The sequence below is a fragment of the Malaclemys terrapin genome, chromosome 8 (assembly GCF_027887155.1).
Source record: "Malaclemys terrapin pileata isolate rMalTer1 chromosome 8, rMalTer1.hap1, whole genome shotgun sequence".
Taxonomy (NCBI): Eukaryota; Metazoa; Chordata; order Testudines; family Emydidae; genus Malaclemys; species Malaclemys terrapin.
In genome coordinates this window covers 66,816,981-66,841,635 of record NC_071512.1, presented here as the reverse complement: position 1 = coordinate 66,841,635, position 24,655 = coordinate 66,816,981, and the positions used below count along the sequence as shown (strand labels likewise).

At 40.1% G+C, this 24,655-nt stretch overlaps 1 protein-coding gene across 4 annotated transcripts in view; it reads right to left on the bottom strand.

The window, feature by feature from the left end:
• Nucleotides 1–24,655, bottom strand: part of PTPRC (protein tyrosine phosphatase receptor type C) — a 124,257-nt gene that overhangs the window by 18,764 nt on the left and 80,838 nt on the right. For all 4 annotated transcript variants that reach the window (XM_054038096.1, XM_054038098.1, XM_054038100.1 and 1 more), the window contains 4 exons: nucleotides 22,606–22,758; nucleotides 18,380–18,570; nucleotides 12,140–12,200; nucleotides 1,010–1,118 (listed from right to left, as the gene is read on the bottom strand). In XM_054038096.1, coding sequence (XP_053894071.1) covers nucleotides 1,010–1,118; nucleotides 12,140–12,200; nucleotides 18,380–18,570; nucleotides 22,606–22,758 — 514 coding nt within the window. The remainder of the gene's footprint in view (nucleotides 1–1,009; nucleotides 1,119–12,139; nucleotides 12,201–18,379; nucleotides 18,571–22,605; nucleotides 22,759–24,655) is intronic.

Here is a 24,655-nt window from a genome sequence, read left to right as displayed (position 1 = left end):
CTGATACAGACTAACACGGCTACCACTGAAATATAGCATATGGGAGTCCACTAGTGGTCCCAGGATCAGAGGAGGTGGAAGAGCAAATTATAACTACACACACTCGCCTCCCCATCTTTAGCCAAGCTGAGCATGAGCTTGGCACAGCTGAGGACTGACCTCAGTTTTAGAACACTACTGCCATTTCATAAGTGGAGCTCTGGCTAGTGCCCTCTGATTTGCCATTACGTATCTGAGGTCAAACTTCTGCATGAAACCCCAGATCCCTTAACACTGTGCTGAAATCTTCTGTTTCAGCATAGATCTGGAAGAAAAGTCTGTTTAGCACCTTAATCACTGTGCATGCTAAACAAAGCCTGATATAACCTAATGTTCATATAAAAACAAAATATAAACACTGGATATTTATTTCTCATGGTTTGGCAAGAATTCTGCTTATAGAAAACCTTTATAGATTCATAGATTTAGAGGCCAGAAGGGATTGTTAGATCATCTAGTCTGACCTCCTGTATAACAGGGGCCATAGAATTGAATCCAGTTACTCCTATAGTGAGCCCAGTAACTTGTGTTTGATGAATCCAGAGTTATTCATTTTTATTCAAGGGTATTCTAACAGAGTTAATGTGCTGGCTCGATGAGTTACCTTCCTGACTCAGGGAGGGTATGAAGCTGTTTGTACCAGCTGAACCAACAGCAAAACAGGGGCTGCCTTTGAGCACATTTATTTGTGAATTATGTGACCAGCTCTTTGGTCACTTGAATAACATTAAATCATAGATATTCTGTTCTCTTATATTAGATTCCTATATTGTGCCTGCTACAATGCAAGCCACCTAAAAATATCCATGATTTAGTTTTTCTTGTTTTTTTAAGGCAGAGGCATATCTTTTTCAAATATCAAATGAAATAGCTAACTCGTATATTTAAAACATCATCACTTTCTTTTATAAAACCTTCAAAATGATTTTACTACTTGTAAAAAAAGGAGATGGAGGAGGGAGAAACTTACCTTAATTTCTCTCTGTGGAGATCATAGATTTTATACAGAACAATAAGTAAGGCAATTGATGTCACAATAATCAAGAACGCCAGGAATATAATCAGGGCTTGAGAATTGTCTATCAAAAAAAATCATGGCACGAGTACATTAATAAGTTATTTTTGAACAATTAGAATTAGCATAGCAATTTTACTCATTTTATATTATATTTATGTGTGTTCACATGCATTTAAAAGGGCTGGTTGGAATTTGAATTGTATTTGTGTGAAATATAATTTATTTTTTGTTTTGTTTTATGAAAAAATTCTAAATAAAAATTCCTGCTGGCAAGAGGGGAGGGGGAATGAGAGAGGAAAGGGAAAATACCTGAAAAACAAAATACTTTTTTTCAAAATGAAAATGTTTGTTTTAAAATTTTCGTCTAAAACAAAACATGTTGACCAAATTGAAAAATGCCCAGCTTCAGTGTTTATGTGTCTGTCAAGCCACGCCCCCTTTCCCTGTACATATTCCCTATAACAGCTTGATGCTTTGCACTCCCAGAACAGCACAAAGGAGTCTCAACAAAGCCAAGAATCTAGCCCTCTATCCTTTTCCTCTGATAATGATTTCCTCTTACCAGCTCCAGCACTCCCCTGTCCTGGTATGAATCCTATCCTCTTTAAATACACACTTTTTATTTCTGAAAAGCATCTAATCTTCCACCTCCTCCACTCTGTAATTCCCCATTGCATTTGTTCTTAGGGATGTCCCATTGTGAATGTCAGTCTTTGCTATCATTTTCTTTGAATAGCATCAGAGGTGAAAATAAGCCAGTATAGCCCGGTACGGCATATCGGCAAGAGCCAGTACACCGTGCCAGACCAGACCGGCTGGTGATTTAAAGGGCCCGGGGCTCCCCGCAGCAGCCGGAGCCCAGGGCCCTTTAAATCGCCTCCTGAGCCCCGCTGCCAGAGCCCTGGGGTAGTGGTGGCAGGGGGCCCGGGGCTCCAAACGCTGCCGGGAGACCTGAGCCCTTCAAATCACCGCCCAAACCCTGCTGCCGCTGCCCTGGAGTCCAGCAGCGGGACTCAGGTGGCGCTTTAAAGGGCTCGGGATGCCGCCGCTGCAGAATTGCAGTTAATTATTAATTAATTTAATTAATAATTAAAGCCCCAGGCCCTTTAAATCCCCGCCAGAGCCCTGCCGCAACTACCCCAGGGTTCTGGCAGCAGGCCTCGGGAGGTGCTTTAAAGGGCCCAGGGAATTTAAAGGCCCCGCCTCTTCTGGTTGACACTGCGCCCCCTGCTCAGGACTCCAGAGTCCCAGTAAGTCCTTTAAGTTACTTTCACCCCTGGATAGCATGCAACTTTGTATTTCTATTGACTGACCCTCTAATCCTCTTATTCCTATATACCTGCCTGTCCCTTTTCTGTCAACTCTTGCCCATACTGCTGAATGCTTCAAAGACAACCAGTTAATAAGTGTGCTAAATACCATTTGGTGTAGATTTTGCTTCAGTCTGAATCTTTTCAGCCTGAACCATTTTATTGCCAGAGTGGATGCAGACTAGATGAAATGATTCAACTAGTGCACTTTCTATTGTCTCACAGTGCACTGGTGGCCAGAATTGGGGGAAATGGAACATCTTGGATTATGGTGGCCTGCCCAGAACTGTTTGTCTGGAATTATGGGTGAAAGGTTTTGTAAACATAAACAAAGTTGATGATGCGACAAACTGGTCTATAAATAATTGCCTGACATATCTGAAATTTGGAGTCAGACAGTGATCCAGAGCTCTGAAAAAGAAGAGGTGTGTAACGCCGGCTCCCCACGCCTTGTGATTGGACTGAATTTTGACTGGCCATCAGGATTTCATTCTGACCTTTGGACTCTGGTGTTGTATGAAAGGGGTGTGAATGTGGAGTGAGTGGGGTTTATATTGTAATCAATAAAAAGTATTTAGAGTATTGTATACCAACACTGTGTCCGGTATCTGCCTGCTCCCCCATCCCATAGGGAGACCTCTATCAGAACCTAACATTTGGTGGAGAATTACGAGGGGGGAGAGATATAAGGAGTGCTGGATTGTGAGACAGAGTCTCACAGTGTTGGGGGAGTATAAAGGGTGACTCCTTATTTGTGGGATTTGTGAGATTAAAAGTACACGTGGGGAAATACTGCATGGAGTTTTGGGAACATACTACATTAAGTATAAGTGAGTATACTATACACTAAGTGTAAGTGAGAGTGTGTGGGGAGATACCATGCAGGGTTATTGAGATAATGTTAAAAAAGAGTAAAGGGGTAGAGGAGGCACCCCCAATGGATTAAGGTTAAAGCCTCTTCTATGTTAGAGAAGGAGATTATTTCATCTGGGACCTGCCCTTGGATGGAGGATGCCGTGGAACCTGATGTGATAATTGATACATTAAAAGACACGTTTGAGAAGTATGTACAGCTATACAAGCCTAATGCCAGCAAGAAGCAGGCAGCTGTGATATGGGTGTTGTGGCAGGCTATGTAAAAGGTAATTGAATACAAGGGGGAGGCATGTGCAGGGCTACAGACCCTGCAAGAAAGTTTTAAAATCTGCCAGGAAAATTTAGAGAAGGAAGTAAGGAAAGCACAAGTAATGCAGACTCAGTTGGAACAGCTGGAAAAGAGAATGATGGAATGGGGACACAGGTAAGGCTCTGCAGCATCAGAGCTGGGAATGGAATATTGGGGAACAGACTCTGCCAGCGTGTGGAGCTATGAATATGTTTGGAATTAATCCCAATAAACATTGCATTGCCTGCACTTTGGATTTCTGATCTTCTGCTCTCTGTCTGTGTGACAAGAACCAGGGGAGAGGGTGAAGGAAAGGAGGCACTTAAGTCCACTTGTAAGAGGTTTAGAGTAAAGGCAGCATTATGGGAGGCTGCCGGTAATTTTTTTTAAAGTTTGGTGCTACTCCAATAAAGGCAACTGGAGGACTGTAAATTAAACTTAGGGGTAGTTAGAGATAACTTGGCACAACAGGGTTTGGAATCAGAAGCAAAGTTAATAGACCACCTTATCAGACAGGAGCTGCAACTTGGTTGGAGTGAAGAAAAGAAAAAAAAAAAAGGGATTTGAAGTGAAAAAGGGAGAGTAAATGGGTTAACCCGTGAAGTTGTTCAGAAATAATTAACTGCAGCAGAGAATAGTACTTCTGCAATTCAACTGAGGTGCAACAACAACAAAACAACTACAACAACCACCACCACAATGTAAGGCACCTTAAAGAATTGAATGCAGAAGTAAGTGATTTAAAATAAGTGAAGAGTTACAAGTAGCTTTTGCAAAAATTAATACTTTTGTAGGGAAGTAAACACTTAGGAGTTGTGAAAATGTTAAAAAGTAACAGTTGTCGTGTTATAAAAAGGGAATTCTTGGTTTAATAATAAAACCCAGTTATGTAAATATAAATATATGTGCAAGTTGGTATAGTCGCATTGAGTGGAACCATGGTAGTTAAACAAATTATATAGGGGGGTCAGGTAGAGTGGCTAATGCTACCACTATGTGTTATCCCCAGAAGTCTTTACAACTGTTCTGAGGGAAATGGGCCCTTTTCTGACAGAAATAGTTTGTAATCAAAATCACTAGATTAGTGTATGTATATATATGGGTATGTATGTGTGTGTGTGTATCTCTATATAGGGTTTTTATTGGAACTTAACTTGACTGCCTTTGATTATACAAAATGGGAATGTAATCTGGGTACAGTATTATGAAAAAAATAATTAGAGCAGTGCAAGGGATACTAGGCAAAAAAAGAATTTGTGTGTGTAAATATTTTTGTGTAATTATGTAAGGTTTTAAGGACCTAAACCAACACTTATGGTTTGTAAAATCCTGTTTGTAGGTTTAAGATAAATTGGGTTTGGTTTGGTTTGTTTTTAAATAAAAAAATAATGCCACTAAAACTCCATTTGAATCTCACATCCAAAGTTGCAACATTGACAGACCCTTTCACCAGACATGACCAGCTAGTTATGATGTGGCTTTGGTATTTAGCATTTAACCCTTTGGGTACTTCCATGTGTTTATAAAGTTTAATATCTTTTTAAGTGAGGACCAAAGAACGTGGCCATGGCAGGGGAAGCCAGAACGGAAAATGGAGATTCTGGATCTTTTTTTTAATTTTGGTAATAAATACCAGCTAAGTACTGCAGGTGGGGCACAAAAGATTAAAAGACAGTGTACCTCTGAAGCAAGAGCAGGGGTGAAATATACAAAAGAATCAATGCCAGAAACACCAAGCCTTGTAGTGGCCCTAAGTAATCAGACTGTCACACTGTTAAACCTTGGAATAAATGCTAGTGAGTAACCTTGTAACAATGTATTTGGGGGGGAGGGCAGAGGGAATTTTAAGCATGCTAAAAATGGTAATTGAAAATAAATCTCATGTTCAAAGATCTCATAATAATACTCTCAGCTATTACCTGTGAATAAACTTAAAGTTTGGCACAGCAGAGAAGCCATTACAAACCTGGTCTGCTGTACAAGAAGGGAAACTGAGGTACTCCACGAATTTCATAAATGAACAGTGGGATAATTCACCCTTTTCTTTAAGGGTGGAAGCCATTGAAATTTGGCCTGTCTATAGAACAAATCACAGGAAAGTATAGAGGTAATTCCTCTGTTTTTCTTGCAATCAGCAAGGAGATTAGTAAAAGAGAGAGATATGTTTAAGCAGTAATCTGTCCCCACAAGACTAGGAAAAGTCTCTTTTGTTTTTCAGACACTCAACAGGTAAGCTGGTGCCAGCAGAACAATCTAGAACACCATGGGTCTACTGTCACGATGAAAATTATGTTATGTGTTTTGTGTTGTTTGTCTTGTCATTACCATTATTTTGATGGATATTGTACAAGAAGGGTTAACACATATAGCAGCAAAAGTCAACGCATGGTATGATCTGCCTAGAAAGCAAGGTGGGAGTTTAAGTGATATACCAAATTCCAGGAGAACACCATCTATTCCCATCCTGCTGCTTTTGGGAACAGAGAATAGAGGGCAGAAGTAGGTTCATTGTACACAGTGAATAAAAAGACAGGAGAGGTAAAGTGGGTACCCAGAAAAAAATGCAAAGAGAAGAAATTATTAATGTCTGCCACTCCATGGCACATCAAGGAATAGAGAATATGCTTTTTAAGGTAAAACAAATTGGAATTTGGCCTAGAATACAGGAAGATGTAGAAAGATTTGTTAAAAATTGTATAAAATGCATGGCAGACAGCAATAGAACACTTAGTGTGAGGCTGTGGTTACATCAGGGAATTGTAGGGCCCTTGAGTAGGATACAAATTGACCATATTGATAAGTTGCTGAAAACTCCAGTAGAAATCAGTATTTACTGGTGGTGGTGGATTCTTTTTCCGAATGGGTGGACGTGATTCCTACCCAGAACCATACTGCACAGACAACCGCTAAGAAACTATGGGAACTTGTTTTTGGCAGGTATGGAACTCTGAGAGTAATTGATTTGGAAAATGGACCGCATTTTGTGAGGAAAGTAGTGAAAAGCTTATTGAAAGCTTTAGGAATAAAGCTGAAGTTACACATTCCTTACCATCCTGAATCATCAGGATCAGTAGAGAGAATGAATCAAACGATTAAGCAAGCGCTACAAAAGGTGGTAGAGGAGACAGGTAAATATTGGGATGAGAAATTACAATTTGTGTTGGCAGCAATTTGAAGTAGTGATTGGTTAGGTACAGGGTACCATCTGTCCCAAATTCTCTTTGGAAGGCCTATGAGACTGCGGAGCCCTCTACTGTACCCAGGAGAAGGGGAAGTAGAGGAAGTATCAATTACCCAATGGGTTAAAGAGTTACTGACTGAACTTAAGAAAATGGAATTTAGATTAACAGATGCAATTGAGAAAGCAAGAGAATATATGAACTCATAGGCCACTCAAGATAGGAAATTGTGGAACATAGGGGACAAGATGATGTATTTCAGGCTGACACCAAAAGATCATGTCTTGGAATCAAAATGGGTTGGACCATTTTCAATTAGGAATAAAATTTCCCCCATTGTAGTGCAAATTAATAAGGGAAAAGAGGGGAGATGGGTACACACATCACAATTAAAGTTATGGCCCAAAGATTAGACAAACTTTTGGTTTGTTTTACAGAAATAAAAGGGGAATGTCCAACTGCACTGGAGATATCCCAAACAGATCCTGAATTGGGAGCGTGGATATGGTGCTACGACTTTTGCAATTGGCTTGCTGCTTATGCTCGCTTTGCTTTGCATTATTTGTTTGGTGGAAAGATTGTGTTGTGTAAATTATATTTTAGGAAGAAGAATACCAGAGCTCAAGCGAAAACACAAGAGTTTAACAAAGGCTTAACAAAAGCGCTTGGGGTAGTATAGTCAGAGGCACTGGACATTATTCTTATGGAATAACAACCATGACCTCAGCACAAGAGGGGTGCAAAAGTGGAACCATAAAAAGGGAAAGTTTTCAGGGAATAAAAATTGATTTTAAAGTAAAAGTTCTAACACGGTCAGCAATGATTCAGGAAAAACGGGAAAGTTGATGGCACCCTGAAGGGTGGGGATATGACTTCTGGTTTTTATGTTTTGTGAGTGTCTGAGGAAGTTTAGGGGTACATGGATATACACAAGGGAGCACCTCTAAAATGTAGGTATGGATTAAAGGGGATAATATGTTCAATTATCCAATGGAGAAAGCGGGACCAAACAAAGACAGCTGTGAGGGGGAACCTTTTGAGGTGAAATTTGAAATATGGTGGGAAAATGGTAAGAATTTTACATGGGGATATTTAAAACCAGAGGACCTGGAGAAGCAATGGAGGTATTTTTATATTATAAAAGGGGAGGATGGTTGATGTTTAAATTTAGTTATAATGAAAATAACCTGAATATAAGCATCCTAAATTGTACTTTTTGGAATTTGGGATTTAATGTAACTGCCCTGGATCTGATTTATGAAAAAGAATTGGCTAATGTCCATGTGGAATGGAATGAGTCAGCAGCTCTCAAAGTGTGGATGTATGATACTATGGTAAATTCTTCCATCATGGTGAAATTAAACTGTTTCAGGAAAATCAATAGGGGAATATATTTTGGGGGATATGGTAGGTATTTCATGTTTCTTAATCAAATACCAGTAAATAAAACCGCACCAAGAATCATGGCAGATGAACATCCATATGGAAGGGGGGAAGTAATTGAAGCCCCAACTATTGTGGACCAAACGATCTGGCTGGAGGGGTCATAACTAAATGTGAGTGCACAACATGCAGAGTATATGCCATATGCCTTGCCTCTATTACTAGCATGGCAACAACAATGGAGAGATGAAGCTAAAAGAAGTAAAAGAGGTATAGGAGAATATATTGTGGGTGGCATTGGTGCTGAGGTTGGGGTGTTGAATTCATTTGATATTGAGATGTTATCAGGGAAAATGTCTTCAGTGAGATTTTGGGAGCCACAGAGATGCATGTAATACAAAATTTTGCCACATTATTGGAGCAAGGAATAAGGAATGTAGTGCTCCAGTTAAAACAAATACAAGCCTTGGAAGCATCTTTAAATGCAAGTTTATTGAGTGTGTCAGAAATTAATAACAAGATTGAGTTAGCAATACGATGTATACAGATGCAAGCTTATAGGATACAGTATATAGAGAGGGTAGTCAATATACTGAGTAACAGGCATTGGCCCTTTGAATAGTTCAAAGACTTCCATATATGGAAACAACAAATTATAGGATGGAAGAAGCACACTTGATACCAGTCAGCTCTGTGTTCTTGGGGAACCAGGGCACAGTATCCAGCCTCTCTGACTCATGAAAGATACCCCCTCCCCAGCCTCTGCTTCACCAAAACCGACCAGAGAAAAGACTTGCAAAGAGCAGTGAAGGACGGTGGGAGACACACCTAGACCCCTTCTGAAAAGTGTGACAGGATTAAGGCAACTCCCTTAGCCTCATCTGCATCAAAGATGGGACAGAGAGACATCTCCATTAACATACAGCATGGAGAACAGAGATTCCAAGGCAAGAAACGGACTGAACTCTGGGACCAGAAAAGCAGGGAAACACTGCATCCTGGGGATCTCTGCTCCAAATGTTAATGAACCTATACCTGCACACATGCAGCTCAGCAGTTATCAGACCAATTCTAGTAATATAGCCTTGATTGATATCCAAACTACTGAAGCAACCTAACTGCATTGCGAGCTGCCTGGAAGGAACACCACCCATAGCCAAGAGTAATCAGCTCCTATTGTCTAATCTAAAGAAAACCCTTGAGTCATCAGTTTACCCATAAACAAATCTAGTGTTCTCCCTTGAACCATTGTTGTTTCTCTACAAAACCCCCTACCTATGTTCAAGTAGGTGTTCTGATGCATGGATCCAAATTCTGATCAGTTCCACTGGGATTTCATCTTCTCCTGGCTGATCGTGCTGGAGATCAGCACTGCTCCAGCACTGAGGACCCTGAGCTACCACCATCACCTGGGAACCCTGACCAGTTCAAGCTTCCTGGAAGTGGTGAGATCCCTCTCTCTCTCTCTCTCTTTTCTTTTCTACCTCAGGTATAACTTTCTAACCTTGACTTGTTTGATCAGGTATAGTTGACTTTTGTAACCTTTAATAATGTAACTGTTATGTTGGTTTAGGCTCTCCCTGTGTAGTTATCACTATTATTCAATCAAGAACTTTTATGGTTAAGCTGGTTGCTTCCCTCTCTCTCTCTCTGAACTTTACTCTTTTGTGTTTTTAGCTTCTCCATTCACTCTGAAGCAACGCTTCTCTTACCTAAGCTAAAGATCCCTGTAGCGCCCCAAAATACTGTGGGGTTTGCTCATCAAGTGGGTTACTAGCAGTACAACTGTAACCTGAAAGTGGGGATGGGGACGTGCTGAACCTGTGGCATACGAAGGTGGCAGCTTGGAAGTGCTGCTCGACCCAGACTACTGAGTCCAGGGGCATATAACCGTGGCAGCTTGAAAGTGCTGCTTGACTCAGTCCGCTGAGTCCAGGGGTACATAAGGGTGGCAACCTGGAAGTGCTGTTCGACCCAGCCTGCTCAGGCTTACTCTATTCCAGTACAGGACCTGTGGCACATAAGGGTGGCAGCTTGAAAGTGCTGCTTGGCCCAGCCTATTGAGACAGGGGCATAAAAGGGTGATAGCTTGAAAGTGCTGCTTGACCCAGTCCATTGAGTCCAGGAACATATAAGGGGTCAGCTTGAAAGTGCTGATTGACCTGATCCACTCAGACTTGCTCTGTTAGTGTGTGTGTGTTTAACCGGTTCTGGGACTGGAGGAACCCAGCCCTGGGGAACCTAGGTCCTGCAGGATAGCTCCATTGGGAGGGGACTTGCAGAAGGGAGGAGTAGAGCTCCATATGAAAACACAAGTGACACAAGCAGTACATTGATAGAATTACAGAACCGCCCCACCCCCAGAAAAGTAACCCTAATAAATTAGCATACCCCAAAGTAACGAGCACATCTGGTAACACTTTGGGTTTACTTGGAATCAAACCACTCTAAAAGGGGATTGGAAGGACAAGATCACATAACACTGGAAAAAAGAAAAGAATGGCAATGGCCTGGTTGCTGCCGAAGATTATTAATGGAGAATTATGGCAAATAGAAATAAGTGGAACACATTTGATCCAGGAAGAGGGGGGCTATAAATTGGTGGAATTGATAAAACATTGTGAGGAGTGGGGGCAAAATAAATGGGTGTGTACACAGCTAACTTGGTCTTTAGAGAGAGGACATCTAAACCATTCAAGTGGACAATGTATAATACAATATTTAGCCCCTAATGGCACAAGAGTGTTTGATTTAGGCAATGGGTGCATTTGTGTCGTGACCACTGAAAAATATATATTTTGGGGAGATATGACAGAAAAAGGTCTAAATGAATCATGCAAATGTGATGTAACAGAGGTTATTATTGAAGGATTTGTTTATCTGGGACACTTATTCTTAAAAAAGGAAATTGGTTGGGAACCAAATGAGGTGGACTGGTCCTTTGATTTAGGGGTATCTTGAGAACAATGGGAAGAATTGGTTGATAAAAGTGAAAAAATAAAGCAATATGTAAAGGATGTATCTAAATTTGACCAGTTAGGAAAGATAAGTATCATATTGCATAATGGTCAAATATTTAAATTAGGAAAAGAAGGAGAAGAATTGACAGTCCACCATTGGTATAATGTCTTTAAGGGATGGTCTCCCTTAAAGTGCTACGGCCCTCCTGAATGTGGCATTGCATCTTATTGTTAGTGTTAATGATTCTATTAATCTTTGTCATGCTGTTTGTCAAATAAGAAAACGACAAGGAGTTTTGGAACGGGTAATATATAAAGCTGGGCTGCTTGCAAAATTATAAAAGTGATACAATAATCAATGTTATTAATCATGTATCAAAAGGGGGGCCGTTGTGATGTATATGTTGTAATAAGCTATAGGCCATATAGACCTATTATAAATGCTGTATGTTTGACACGAGTTGCATGCTGGCAGCTGAAGCAAGGATTTAAGGTTATGAGTGGTCAAAAATTTTCTGTGCAAAAACAATTTTTATGTCCATGGGGAATATGAAGAATTAACAGGGAAGGGAATAACACCAGCTGTGCAGTTATGCAAAAATTGGGGGAAATGGAATGTCTTGGATTATGATGGCTTGCCCAGAATTGTTTGCCTGGAGTTATGGGTGAAAGGCTTCGTAAACAGAAATAAAGTTGATGAAGCAACGAACTGGTCTATGAATAACTGCGTAACATATCTGAAATTTGGAGTCAGACAGTGATCCAGAGCTCTGAAAAAGAAGAGGTGTGTAACGCCGGCTCCCCCACCTTGTGATCAGACTGAATTTCGACTGGCCATTGGGATTTCATTCCGACCCTCGAACTCTGGTGTGGCATTATATACCAATACTGTGTACAGTTTCTGCCTGCTCCCCCATCCCGTAGGGAGACCTCTATCAGAACCTAACAGAACTAGTCACTTAAATATTGGAATTATGACAACAGCAGCGTTTAAAAGGCACACTAACATTGTGTGCCATCTCAATGACACTTAAACAAGTCTGTAAATAAAAACATTGACAAGTCCATTGAAAATATTTACTTACATTTTGTCGTTACTTTGCTTTTGACCGGATCCCCCATATAATCTCCATTGAACATATAAATCTGAGTTGCAATAAATGGAGACATTCGTCAAATTATTTGTACTAAGCAAAAGTGCTTCCAGAAACTTAAAATATTGATTTCCAAGGAGCTATGCAGATTTACACTAGCTAAGGATCTGTCCTCCAACATTTTTCAGCTCTTAAACATGGCTGCCACTAAAATGAGGCACTGTGTTGCAATATAAACTATTTAAAAAACTTTTTGCTGATATATCAATAGCATTTGCAGTACAAAATATCTGAAAAAAATCAGTTAAAAATAACCAATCATAATAAGGGCACATTTTGCATGGATATATATTTTAATATGAAAGTAGATGTGCAATATATAATAAAACATTATAGTTTATTTGGTTTTTCAATAGCTATGACAAGTATATTTTTATAAAGGAGATCATCATCTAATAAATAGTGTAATATCTTAATGAAGTTTCGTGTATACAAAGTACAAAATATCAATTTGGAATCTCCAATCTGGAATTTCCTCGTGTGTTCTCAAAGAAAATTCCAAAAGTGAAACTTCCATACAGGATTCACTGTACCAAATTTTCTGTATATACAAAACTTCTCTCACATTTATACATCAAGTTAAAAAGCAATATGTTCATCTAATTTCAAATATGATATCTTTCTACATTTCCTTTTGTGTATGCATTTTCTGATTTTTAAGTCACTCTTACGCAATATAATATTCTTAAAATGCAACTTTTTATTTTTACAAAATATAATTCATTTTAACTAAATCTATAGCATCTGACAGAGAATCTCAAAGCACTCTACAAACATTGTTTACGAATTTAAGGTCACGACATCACTAAGAGTTAGACACACAATCTTATATGGTGCTTAGGTTACTCAGAAAGTATTGATGTCAATGGAAGTTCAGAGTGCTCAGCAGCTTACAGGATAAGGCCCTAAGTAAGCATTTTTCCCATTTTACAAATAGAAAAAGTGAGTGACAGTGAGATTTAGTAATTTGCCTGGAGTCACAAAGTCTGTGGCAGAGCACAACAATTTCAAAGGATAAGGTCCTAACTGATACTGGTGGCTGCTGACCATGCAATGCAATTCCCTCTCTGCCTTCACACGTTGGCTCCTCACAGAATTTTTCATCTGGCAGGAAGTAGTACTCTGCCTTCTTGTGTTAGCATGCCTTGCATGTATTAGCAGGAGTATTGTAAACAAGACATGAAAAGTAATTCTTCCACTCTACTCAGCTCTGATAAGGCCTCAATTGGAGTTCTGTGTGCAGTTCCGGGAACCACCCTTCAGGAAAGATGTGGACAAATTGGAGAAAGTACAGAGGGGAGCAACAAATATGATTAAAGGTCTAGAAAACATGGCCTATAAAGAAAGATTGGTAAAATTGGGTGTGTTTAATCTGGAGAAGAGAAGACTGAGGGTGGATATGACAACAGTCTACAAGTACGTTAACGGTTGTTATAAAGAGGAGGGTGGTAAATTGTTCTCCTTAACCACTGAGGACAGGTCAAGATGTAAAGCATTTATAAATTGCTGCAAGGAAGATTAGTTTGCACATTGGGAAAAATGTCCTAACTTCAAGGATAGTAAAGCACTGGAACAAATTATCAGGTGAGGTTGTGGAATCTCTGTCACTGGAGGTTTTTAAGGACAGGTTGGACAAACACTTGTCAGGCATGTTCAAGATAATATTTAGTCCTGCCTCAGTGCAGTGGACTAGAGTAGATGCCTATTGAGTCCCCTCCAGTTCTACATTTCTATTAATCTTCAGCTCAACAGCTGCAAGACAGGCTCTCTCTCAAGCTGGCTTGCTCTGTGCTAACTTGAAATGCTCTAGACTAGAGAGCCAAGACTGCAGTTAAATGGCTCCATGGGCTACTACAAACAACAGTATTTTTTCACCTGATTTGAGCATTACACAGTTATGAAGGGCCATGGTGTTATTACGATAGTACTATTCAAGATATGTAAAGGTTCTTTAGTAAATGAGAAAAACTGGGTCACCTTGAAGCTGACATCTATTTCATGTATGCCCTAGACATGTATGAGGCATAGATGGAGGGTCCCACTTGGGCTATAGCCACCTGAGATTCATACATGTAAGCAGAGTCAGGATGAGCTCTACCCTGACATCTGGGGGTGAATTATGGCGAGTGTGGAAAAGAACTCCAGGGGCTGATCTTGTTTGCATAGACACACCCACCCGCCTGGCATGAGACAACAGCAACTGAAAGTGGTTACTTTGGTTGTGTGGGATCCCCAGTTTCTCTGTTATTGGGGCAGGAAGAATAAAGTTTTGTTACCCTGATTCTGTGAATCAAGGCCAGTGGAACTGTTGTATGACAGAAGGACTCACCATTAACTAAGTAGCACTTGCTTGACAAGGGGCATGGGTTACAAAACCTAGTGAATTGAGAGAGATGGGGGGCAGGTACCTGGTGGTGTGGGCCCTTTTGTGAGCCTGAAACACCAATTGCACCTTCTCCTCTCTCCACTGTTGAATGTCAGAGCTAACTTTGATTCTATTAGGAGTCTAGTTACAGGCTGCTGAGCTGAATTTACTTTGGGCCAATAGTGCACCAGTACTGGGGCTCCCCTACTACTAGCTGAAATCACAAAAGAGCTAAAATCACAAAAGAGCTAAAGTTACTAAGAGCTGAGATCACTGAGTGCTGTGTTAACTAGTGGGGGAGCCTGAAGCTATATTGCTAAGTGGCTGGCGGAGCAGTTTGCGGGGATGGCTGGAGGAGCAGCTAGCAGAGCGGAGCCTTGTGGGGATGGTTGGAGGGGCCCAAGGAACGGCGAGCGGAGCCAAGCGGCTCACAGGTCGGTGGGCGGAGTGGAGCAGCGCAGCTGGTAGAGCAGAGCAGTTCATGGGACGGCAGGAGTGGCTTACGGGACGGCTGGTGGAGTGGAGCGGCTCGTGGTGAAGGCTGCGGCGGAACCCCACGGAGAGGCGGCCAGTCGGCCTCGGATCACGTAAGGTGCCCCTTGACACCCTGTGCGCCCCCCCCCTTTGAACTCTGGGGCTGCACTGACCAGGGACAGAGACTTTGGGGGTTGTTGGACTTTTGGGACTTTAGTTATTCTTGGGTTGCTGGACCAAAGAGACTTTGGGGGTGTTGGACTTTTGGAACTTTGGGTGATTTTTGTGTTGCTGGTTTCAAGAACCAACGGGAAAGGACACGGCCCAATTTGCTAGGGTGGGTTTTCACTCATAGTTTGGTCTATGAACTCTAGTTGTGGTGTTTTCCCAATTTAATGCTATGTCATTTACCTCATGTTATTAAACATTTTCTGCTACACCGAGGCTCTGTGCTTGCGAGAGGGGAAGTATTGCCTCTTCGAGGTGCCCAGGGGTGTGTGTAAGATTTTCCCAGGTCACTGGGTGGGGGCTCGAGCTGGTTTTGTGTCACGCTGTTGGGAGGGGACCCCTATGTACTGAACCCGGCTGCTATCAACTCGGCCTGGCAGAAGGGTTACATACATAAAGCACCAACTATTTTTCTATTTAAGATGTCCTTAAGGCTAACACTGGCTTTCAGAGGAATAGTGGAAGTCAGTGAGTGATAAGCCAGCATCCTCAAGACTGCATGTGAGATAAACACACACAAGAACTTGATTTAGTGACAATTAAGGTTGCATCAGGACACATCCCATCAAGTGAAAACTTGAAAAGGGTAGAGGAGATTTTAAGAATCCTTGCTGTATCTACATACTTGATAAGTAAGTTCACTTAGGAGACATCTTTCCTAAAAGATGCCCCTGCACCATACAACTGAACATCATCATCCTCAGTGTCTACGTGGACTCTCTGGACTAAGGGTATGTTTACACTGCACACCAAACCCAGGTTCTGAGTCTAAGCTGAAGCCCTCTTTACAACCACATGCAAATCATTCTTACTTGGGTCAGCAAGCACTCAGGACCTGGGTCCAATGACCCAGCTGAGGAGGTGGGTCAGAGCCTGAGTTGTGTTGTGACTTCGGTCCAAGCCATGTTATTTTGCAGGTTGGATATAGCTCAAGCCACTGACCTGAGTCAGAAGGTCAGTATAGTGCAGTATAGACATGTTAGCACGGTTGTAAGACCTGACTCCAGCAATTATAGTTGCGAGACCTGACTCCAGCAATTGTAAAACCAGGTTTAAAATGGAGTGTGGACATTCAAGCACGGACTTAGACATATCAAGTCCACAAGCCTGGGTCCCACAGACATGGGTTTACAATGCAATGTAGACATACCGTAAGAGACTGAAGAATTCTAAAAGGCCCAGAGTTCCTGAGAGCTGGGAAAAGAACCACTATTTGGGCAGGGGGTGTGTGTGTATATAGTAAGGGGATGAGTGGCAGCAAATGTAGCAATGGGAACAAGATAGAGAAACTTATTAAGGAGAGAAAACCCAAAATCTAAGATCTCATGAAAACCTGGTTAAACCAGGAAATTAGGAAACTGCTCCTTTTATCATATTTTGAGGGCGTCAGGGTTGTCACAGACAGACACTGAATCTACAAAGCCAAAATCAGTTCTGTCATGTATTGAGGACTGTACAGAAATTGAAAGCTATGACTTTAAGAGTTGGGGGGATTCCTGTTTCTCCTTGTAGGCAGTCAGCACACAGACAGCCTAGTGTAAGGTGGGATGAGTTGTGCTACTCTGTTTTAGGGAGCAGCCTGCCTGTTGTCTCTCTGTTTTGGGATTCTTGTGAGTTATCTTTTTGAATTCTTAGAAATAATGTAGTTTGTTTTGTTGCAACCTTCCAGCAAGAGTATTTATGTTTTTGTTTTTTTATTTAACTTCTGTGAACATAACAAGTTCCAATGATTCTTGAGTAGACCCAGATCCAGAATCCTACTGTTGCTGCCTCGGAGAACCCATCTGACTTCTCCAGCCAGGATCAAGCAGAACAGACTAAATCCTGGGCCACTCTTTGGAAATCACACCAGAATCTTAGTCCTTGTGTATCCATGGGGATTAGTGCAGGTGGTGCAGGATGAGCCCAAAAAGAAGACTGCACTCTACTTCAACAATTAGGGCAATCTCAGTCCTTCTTCCTTTTTTGGAGATTGTCTCCGAATTCAAAGTATAAAACGAATGAACAAATCCCAGAGAGATTAGCACCCAATCTGTAAAGCTGCCATTCATTAGCAAGGCAGGAGAAGAGTGAAGAAAAAAGGCAGATACTGATTCCTGAAAGAATCTGAACTCCAAGCCTGCTTACGAGGTGCCTTCTTAGCTAAACTAACATATGGGAGCAGCTACCAGAGTCTGGAAATGTTCCAAAGAAGTGGTAGATATAGTACACAGACTTTATAAGGAGAGTAATAAATGCTACAAAGATAAAATGCCTGGAGGGGATCTCTGTCCCGGTCCATAGTGGAAGGGAGGAAGATGGGGGAGGAAACTAGAGGGAGGCATTCAAGAGAGGGAAAACTTTATCTGAGGGAGCTCAGAAGACAGATATGGTTTGAATATGTAACACTGACACCCAGCAGCAGCAGGGACTGAACCCAAGACCACTAAATCTTAACATGTAAGTGTCTACTGCTTGAGCTAAAAAATCATCCTGTCTTAACTGAGGCTGTAGCAAGCTCATCAATCACTATTTGGCCTAGGCACCACTAAAGGGGGACAAAGCACTACACTGAGCAGGCATGACACATGGATCAATGTTTTTCTCTGTAAAGTGAAGGATCAATCGAGGTGTGTGAAAAGTCTGCCCAAAGACTCATCTGGTGGGGATGAGATTTGATCCCTGAGTCATCTTAATCAACCCATGAGTATATAATAAATATCAGGAATAATACTGGAGAATCTCAAGAATCCATAGTGAAAAATTAGTAAATAATCTAAAAGTATTTATTTGCTAAGGATTATCTGAATAGCCCTACCAAAGTTCTGACACACATGCATCCTTCAGTCTCCCACAACTGAAAATTACATATATTAGATATTACTGAGTCTGAAATGTAAAATAAACACCAAAGTGCAGATGTGGATCATGATCAATAATCATCACATTTACAAATATTTAGAACTATAAAATATTAGTTCTACTAAGAAAAGAGCTTTACCATAGCAGAGCCATTTTTGATTAACAAATAGACACAATACAACTTAAAAAAAAAAAGCCACTACCAATCATTTTGTGGTGAAATTAACTATATATCCATCTAAATCTACATATATATAACTTACCTCAATGTCATATGTGGTCAAGTAATAAAGATTTTCTTGAGAAAAATCACACTCGGATTTGTTAATGTTTTTTCCATCCCATTTCAATATGAAACGTTTTAATTTGCCATTTGATGGATGCCCCTCACACTTAATGTGGACAGCATTATTGTAAGGTTGACTTATACTGATAATCTTCACTGTACCTGGTTCTGTTTATAAAAGAAATGACATCATTTTGTATTTTAATATTTTGGAATCAAACATTTTAACAGTTATGTTTTTACCCATTTTTCATTAATTGCTACCTACATGTATCACTGATAGATTTGTTATATTTCACCACCTAGTCCTGAGTCAGCCAATAGCACTGCTCATATGCTTAAAGTTAAGCATGTGCTTAAGCACTTTGTTGAACTGGTACCTCCATAAACTGGAATGAGACTGTGATAGGAGACTGTTTAACAAGAGAGATCTGCCTGTGATCCTGATATAAAGAAAAATGGCACAGTAACTGCTCCAGTTCCTCCTAGTATGATTCTGCATTTGGGAAACTGTTATACTGAAGAGATTGTTTCACAGGCAAAGACATTATCCATGTGTGTGCATGTGAGTTTGATAACTATCATGTATCCTAATAATAAATAATACTTGAACGCTCAGTAAATACCGAATTTTATAAGGGTACTTAGAAAAGCATGGCAGCAAGTCTAATCTGTGGTTTATTACCCTACTTTATATATATTTCACAAAAGAGCCTTTGGGTGGTGGAGGTTGCTAATGAAAAGTGGCAGAAATCCACATTTTCTATGGATGAAATTCACCTCATTGCAGAACGCCCATGCAAGATTCTCATTATCACATAAAACCACTATTCCAGGCATAAGTGCTATGGAAGGTTTGGTGTAGACCCTTCATTCTGGGGTAAATGTTCCTATTTTTATGTAAAGATTATTTTAAAACTTATATGAAATAAATCATGAATATTAGCTTTAATCTTCATTTCAATGGAGAACTGGTGTATGAGTTGTATGTAGTCTTCCCAGATAATCCTGAAAGCATGTAGGTAACTAGGCACACTACTGCAATAGCACTCCAGACATAAGAAACCTTCTTGAGGAGGCTTGTTTGTGGGAGAGGGAAGAACACCATCAGACTGTGTCTCTGCCTACCTCTTAAAGGGAAAATGGTCTCATTAGGTTGTTCTCTCCTTGAGGACATTGTAAGGAGCTGGCAGTCTTTGCTTGAGGGACCCCATTTTGTTAGCAGCTGGCAAATATTAAGTGAGTTATGATGACTAACTGGGGTAGGTGGCTCTCTATTAAAACTGGGCAACATTTTATTGCTGAAAAAGTGCAAATTCAGGTTGACAGAAACAGTTTGCGAATTTGTTGAATTTACCAAATTGTTGGTCAAAAAAAAAACCAAAAAAAAAAAAAAAAAAATTCGGAAAAAAAAAATCAAAAGATTTCACTCTGACATTTTCAAAATGAAACATTGTGAGGTAGGAACCTTTATGAGCAGCTAAATTTGTGAAGAAAGTTTGAACATTGTTCTTCTTTTGTTAATTTCTTTGTTGGACTGGATTTTATAGCAGGTTGGGAAATGCACCTCCTCTTCAATAGAAGGCTGCAACAGGAGACTATTTTAGTCTGAAGGGAGTTCTAGAACAGAAGGGAGCATTGAACCGAAATATAGGCTTGGAGTTAAGGCCTGAAGGCATAAGGCTGTGGAAGGATCTTTATATGGGATGCCTGGCATGACATACCCAAGAGAGTAGCTTTGGAGGGGTCAGATTTGTTACCTGTTTTGCAATTCTGGCCTGGCTGTCAAGTAGAGGGCACAGAATCAGTGATGAAGCTAGCCAGTAAATAGACAATGCAAAAGGGCCCAGACATGATTGTAAAGGACCCAAAGACACCAGATTTAGGGTTAAATCCATACCAGTAAGACTTCAGGATCAAAGAGTTTTTGGCTTCCTCTAGAGGAATAGACCTGAGGGGGGCATCTACTAGACCAAAGTAGATCTAATAGACAAGATTATCAATGCACCACCTGTCCATTAGATTGCCTGCAGGGGGCCTTCAGCTACTAACTATATCCTGAGTATTCCTTCACTAATTAAGTAAAACTTTATATACAGCAAAAAGAACAGGAGTACTTGTGGCACCTTAGAGACTAACAAATTTATTAGAGCATAAGCTTTCGTGGGCTACAGCCCACTTCTTCGGATGCATATAGAATGGAACATATATTGAGGAGATATATATACACACATACAGAGAGCATGAACAGGTGGGAGTTGTCTTACCAACTCCGAGAGGCCAATTAAGTAAGAGAAAAAAAAACTTTTGAAGTGATAATCAAGCTAGCCCAGTACAGACAGTTTGATAAGAAGTGTGAGAATACTTACAAGGAGAGATAGATTCAATGTTTGTAATGGCTCAGCCATTCCCAGTCCTTATTCAATCCTAAATTGATCGTATCTAGTTTGCATATCAATTCCAGTTCAGCAGTCTCTCCTTGGAGTCTGTTTTTGAAGTTTTTCTGTTGTAAGATAGCCACCCGCAGGTCTGTCACTGAATGACCAGACAGGTTAAAGTGTTCTCCCACTGGTTTTTGAGTATTATGATTCCTGATGTCAGATTTGTGTCCTGGGAGACTGCTGTAACTTAGAAAGACCTTCTGGGGTATCTATACTATGCCGGTGGCTGCTTCAGCCTGGGGAGCAGCCCAGAATTGGAAGGATGCTGAGGTGGTTTAAAAACTTGTCCATGGCATTTAGAAGCACAGTGCAGAATCTCACCACTGATCTGTTGCTCTCTGCTCTTTCCAGAAGATCTAAGATCGATAAGGGACTTTTAATTGTTCCTAGCTAGCAGGAGAAAAAGAAATACACTTCTTCAAAGTGTCATAGCAGCAGCAGTCATTGAAAACAGACTGTTCTGCTTGTTCTCTAAAAGGAAAATCAGTTTCCAAAATTAAATCCAATTCATTTGAGATCTTTTTGATTAAGATGGAAACTACAGATAATAAATGCTGAAAAGAAAAATATTCATATGAACTTTGTACCTCTTATGTTTTTGGATAATGATATGAGTTAAAGCTGTGGTTAAGCATGTCATTATTACAAAAAATCGAAGTAGTAGGCTGAGAACTTCAAGCAATATTTCTTCAAGAAGACGTCTTAAGGACAGGTTTCCATTTAACACTTCTGGCTTCAGATGTAAGAGATGCCATAGCAAGCATTAGCAGGACTTTTGCATTATAGCTTTTCTAAGCCATTAAACATTAACATTTATCAATCTAAGAGCAGAAGGATGAACAGAGGAGGCAAAAAGAAAGCAAAGGGAAGAGAAAGAGATTCCAGAACTGGAAAAGGTTGAAAGAAACCATAGTACATAAAAAGAAGATCCTGAGCTTTATGATGAGATGTCGGAATGGCTTAGAACTTTTAAACAATGATGGCAACAATGATGGGAACATCAATAGACTCAAGACACCAGCAACCACCAGGTCATGTTGTCCTTCTCTTATTGGGGTTAGATGACACAAAGGTTAACATACCTCTCATCAATCTACACTGGCACTTACAGCATTGCTGCCGGGAGTGATAGTGAACTGGCAGTAGCAATGGTGGGAAACTTTTGCAAACAATTCCTCTTGTAGACCCACTCTAAAAGATTGAACGAACAGGACAGAGAAACAGGAAAAGGATGATACCATGAAAATAGAGAAGGGGTTAAAAAAAAGAGAGAGATACTGTGGAAGCAGAGCTTGAGCCCTACACTGAGAAGGGCAAGTTCAAATAATCCAATCTAGCTAAATGTGCCTATTCATGGGATACAATTTTATTTTACTTTTTATTAGCATTGTGGTGCCATAAGTAAATATATTTTATATGCTTTTTTAAGACCTACATTTGCATTTTGTGTTAAACTTTAAAAGTTCAAGTGTGAAAAAACATTTAAGTTCATCAGTGTAATAGGTATGAAAGAATTTTTAAAATGTCAGTGTTAAATAACATAATATAAAGAACATGGTATTAATACTATGTGCGGAAAGTTTGATAAGAACTAAACACAAGATGTGAATATTAACACAAACAGTCTAAACCAAAATTGTCAATTTGTTGTAAATTGAGCAGAGTAATAAATTCATAACTAGTGATTCAAGTGACAATGAGCCTGGTTGTATTCACACATTAACTCTTTGTATTTCCCAGAGAAATAAATAAATAAACTTACTTGCTGAATTTGTGCGTCCAGTATAATGCAAAGGTTCCCCAAAAAGTTGGAATCTTTTCTTCGTATATGTGTATGCCCTAACTATCACATTGTATTCTGTGTAAGGACTAAATCCTGTACAGTTATGAGAAGTGCTGTTATGAACATCAACTTCTGTTTAAAAAAAAGGAAAGATTAAGTTAGCATTTCATACTTTGAACATAGGAACTGGTATACTGTATCAAAGTTAATATTCCCGTCTCCAAAGGATGGCCAGTAAAGGTGCTAGAATCCCTGAAATGGACAGTTATGGATTAAACTGGCCAGAGGGGTTATTGTTCCTGGCCACCATCAGCTGGTGTTGCCTTATGTCCTGAAACATGCTTATATTTTTATCCTATATACTGTAACTATATATGTTTTCTCTCTCTCTCTCTCTCTCTCTCTCTCTCACACACACACACACACTATTAAAAGTACCAAGCAAAAGTTAGGAAATGGCAGAATTAAGGCTGCCAATGAAACCTTAATTAGGCCTCCTTGTATATATGGTTCATGATGGTGTTAAATTACATCACAGACTACTTTTTTCCACAGGACCGCTGCCTTAATCAGTGGATGGGTAGCTATTAAATATTAATTTTTATCCTCCATGTTCAACAGGTGGCCCCAGGCCTTATTTAACACACAATTCAATTCCTGCACTGATTACACAATTATTCAAAGATGTGTCTATGGTGCTCCCATCACAGTATCTGAGTGCTTCATAAATGTTGATGAATTTATCTACCTTGTGAGACTAGGTGATATTATTATCCCTGTTTTAGAGCTGGAGACTGAGGCACAGAACAATTAAGACCAAAATTGTCAAGTGTGCATTTATTCTGGATGCCCAACTTGAAAAACCTAGGGATTCATCTTTCAGAGTATTTAACATTTGTATAGCAGTTTATATTTTCAAAGGACAAGCTACCATTGACTTCAGTTGTAATTATGAACACTCACCATTTCAGTACATCTAGCTATACAGTGTCTCATGTTGGGCAGTCAGAAAATGAGGAACACACAATTAGTGGCTGCCTATTAAAAGTTTGGTTTAAGTGACTTGACCGGTATTACAGGAAATCTCTGGCTGAGGCAGGGATAAAGTCCGATTTTGTAGGATGGTGGTCAACATTCTTAACCAAGAGACAACCTTTTCTCTTGCAGTCTTATGCCTCTTCCATCTCACATCTTCCAAATTCTACTACCAGTGATGCAGGGGTCCTGCACACAACAGTCTCCTTCACTACACAGCATTGATTCAGTTCGACAGCATTATCCATCCCGTGCACTAAATGAGGTAGGGGATCCTGACAAATTAGTGTGTGATCATATAATTAAAGACAGTATAATAATGCATGCACACAAGGGGTCTGAATTAAGATTGCGCAGGCAATCTTAGTTTCACCATTCCTTAACTTGTGATGTATTGACTTTGCAACCTTAACATTCTTTTAACATTGTTTTAATGTAATTTCCAAATTTTTAAATACTCTTAAAAAACAAAAATTCCATCATGTCGAACCATAATGACCCCCAACTGAGGAGATCAGCATGGTTCACACTTTAGATCTACAACACAGACTTGAACTAATGTTAGGGTGACCAGATGTCCCGATTTTATAGAGACAGTCCCGATTTTGGGTCTTTTTCTTATATAGGCTCCTATTACCCCCCACCCCGACCCGATTTTTCACATTTGTTGTCTAGTCACCCTAACTAATGTACCACTTGAACTTGAACTAATGGCGCAACTGGTAGCAGTCATAGCTGTTATCCTCTATGTGGCCCAGGCATTCAAAAGTGGATGACACACACACACTTTGCCAGTTGGTTTCACAGCTATTTGCCGACAGAAGAGGAATAGAGAGACTCAGGATTCCTAGGTTCAGTTTCAGGTTCTGTAAAGGGAATGCTCTCTAGTGATTATATATCTTTATTCCCCATCCCCCGTTTTATTAATTTTGATGGAATTTGTTTTTTTGTTTGCTTTTTTAAAAAAATGTAGGAAATTACATTTGAGAAAAAT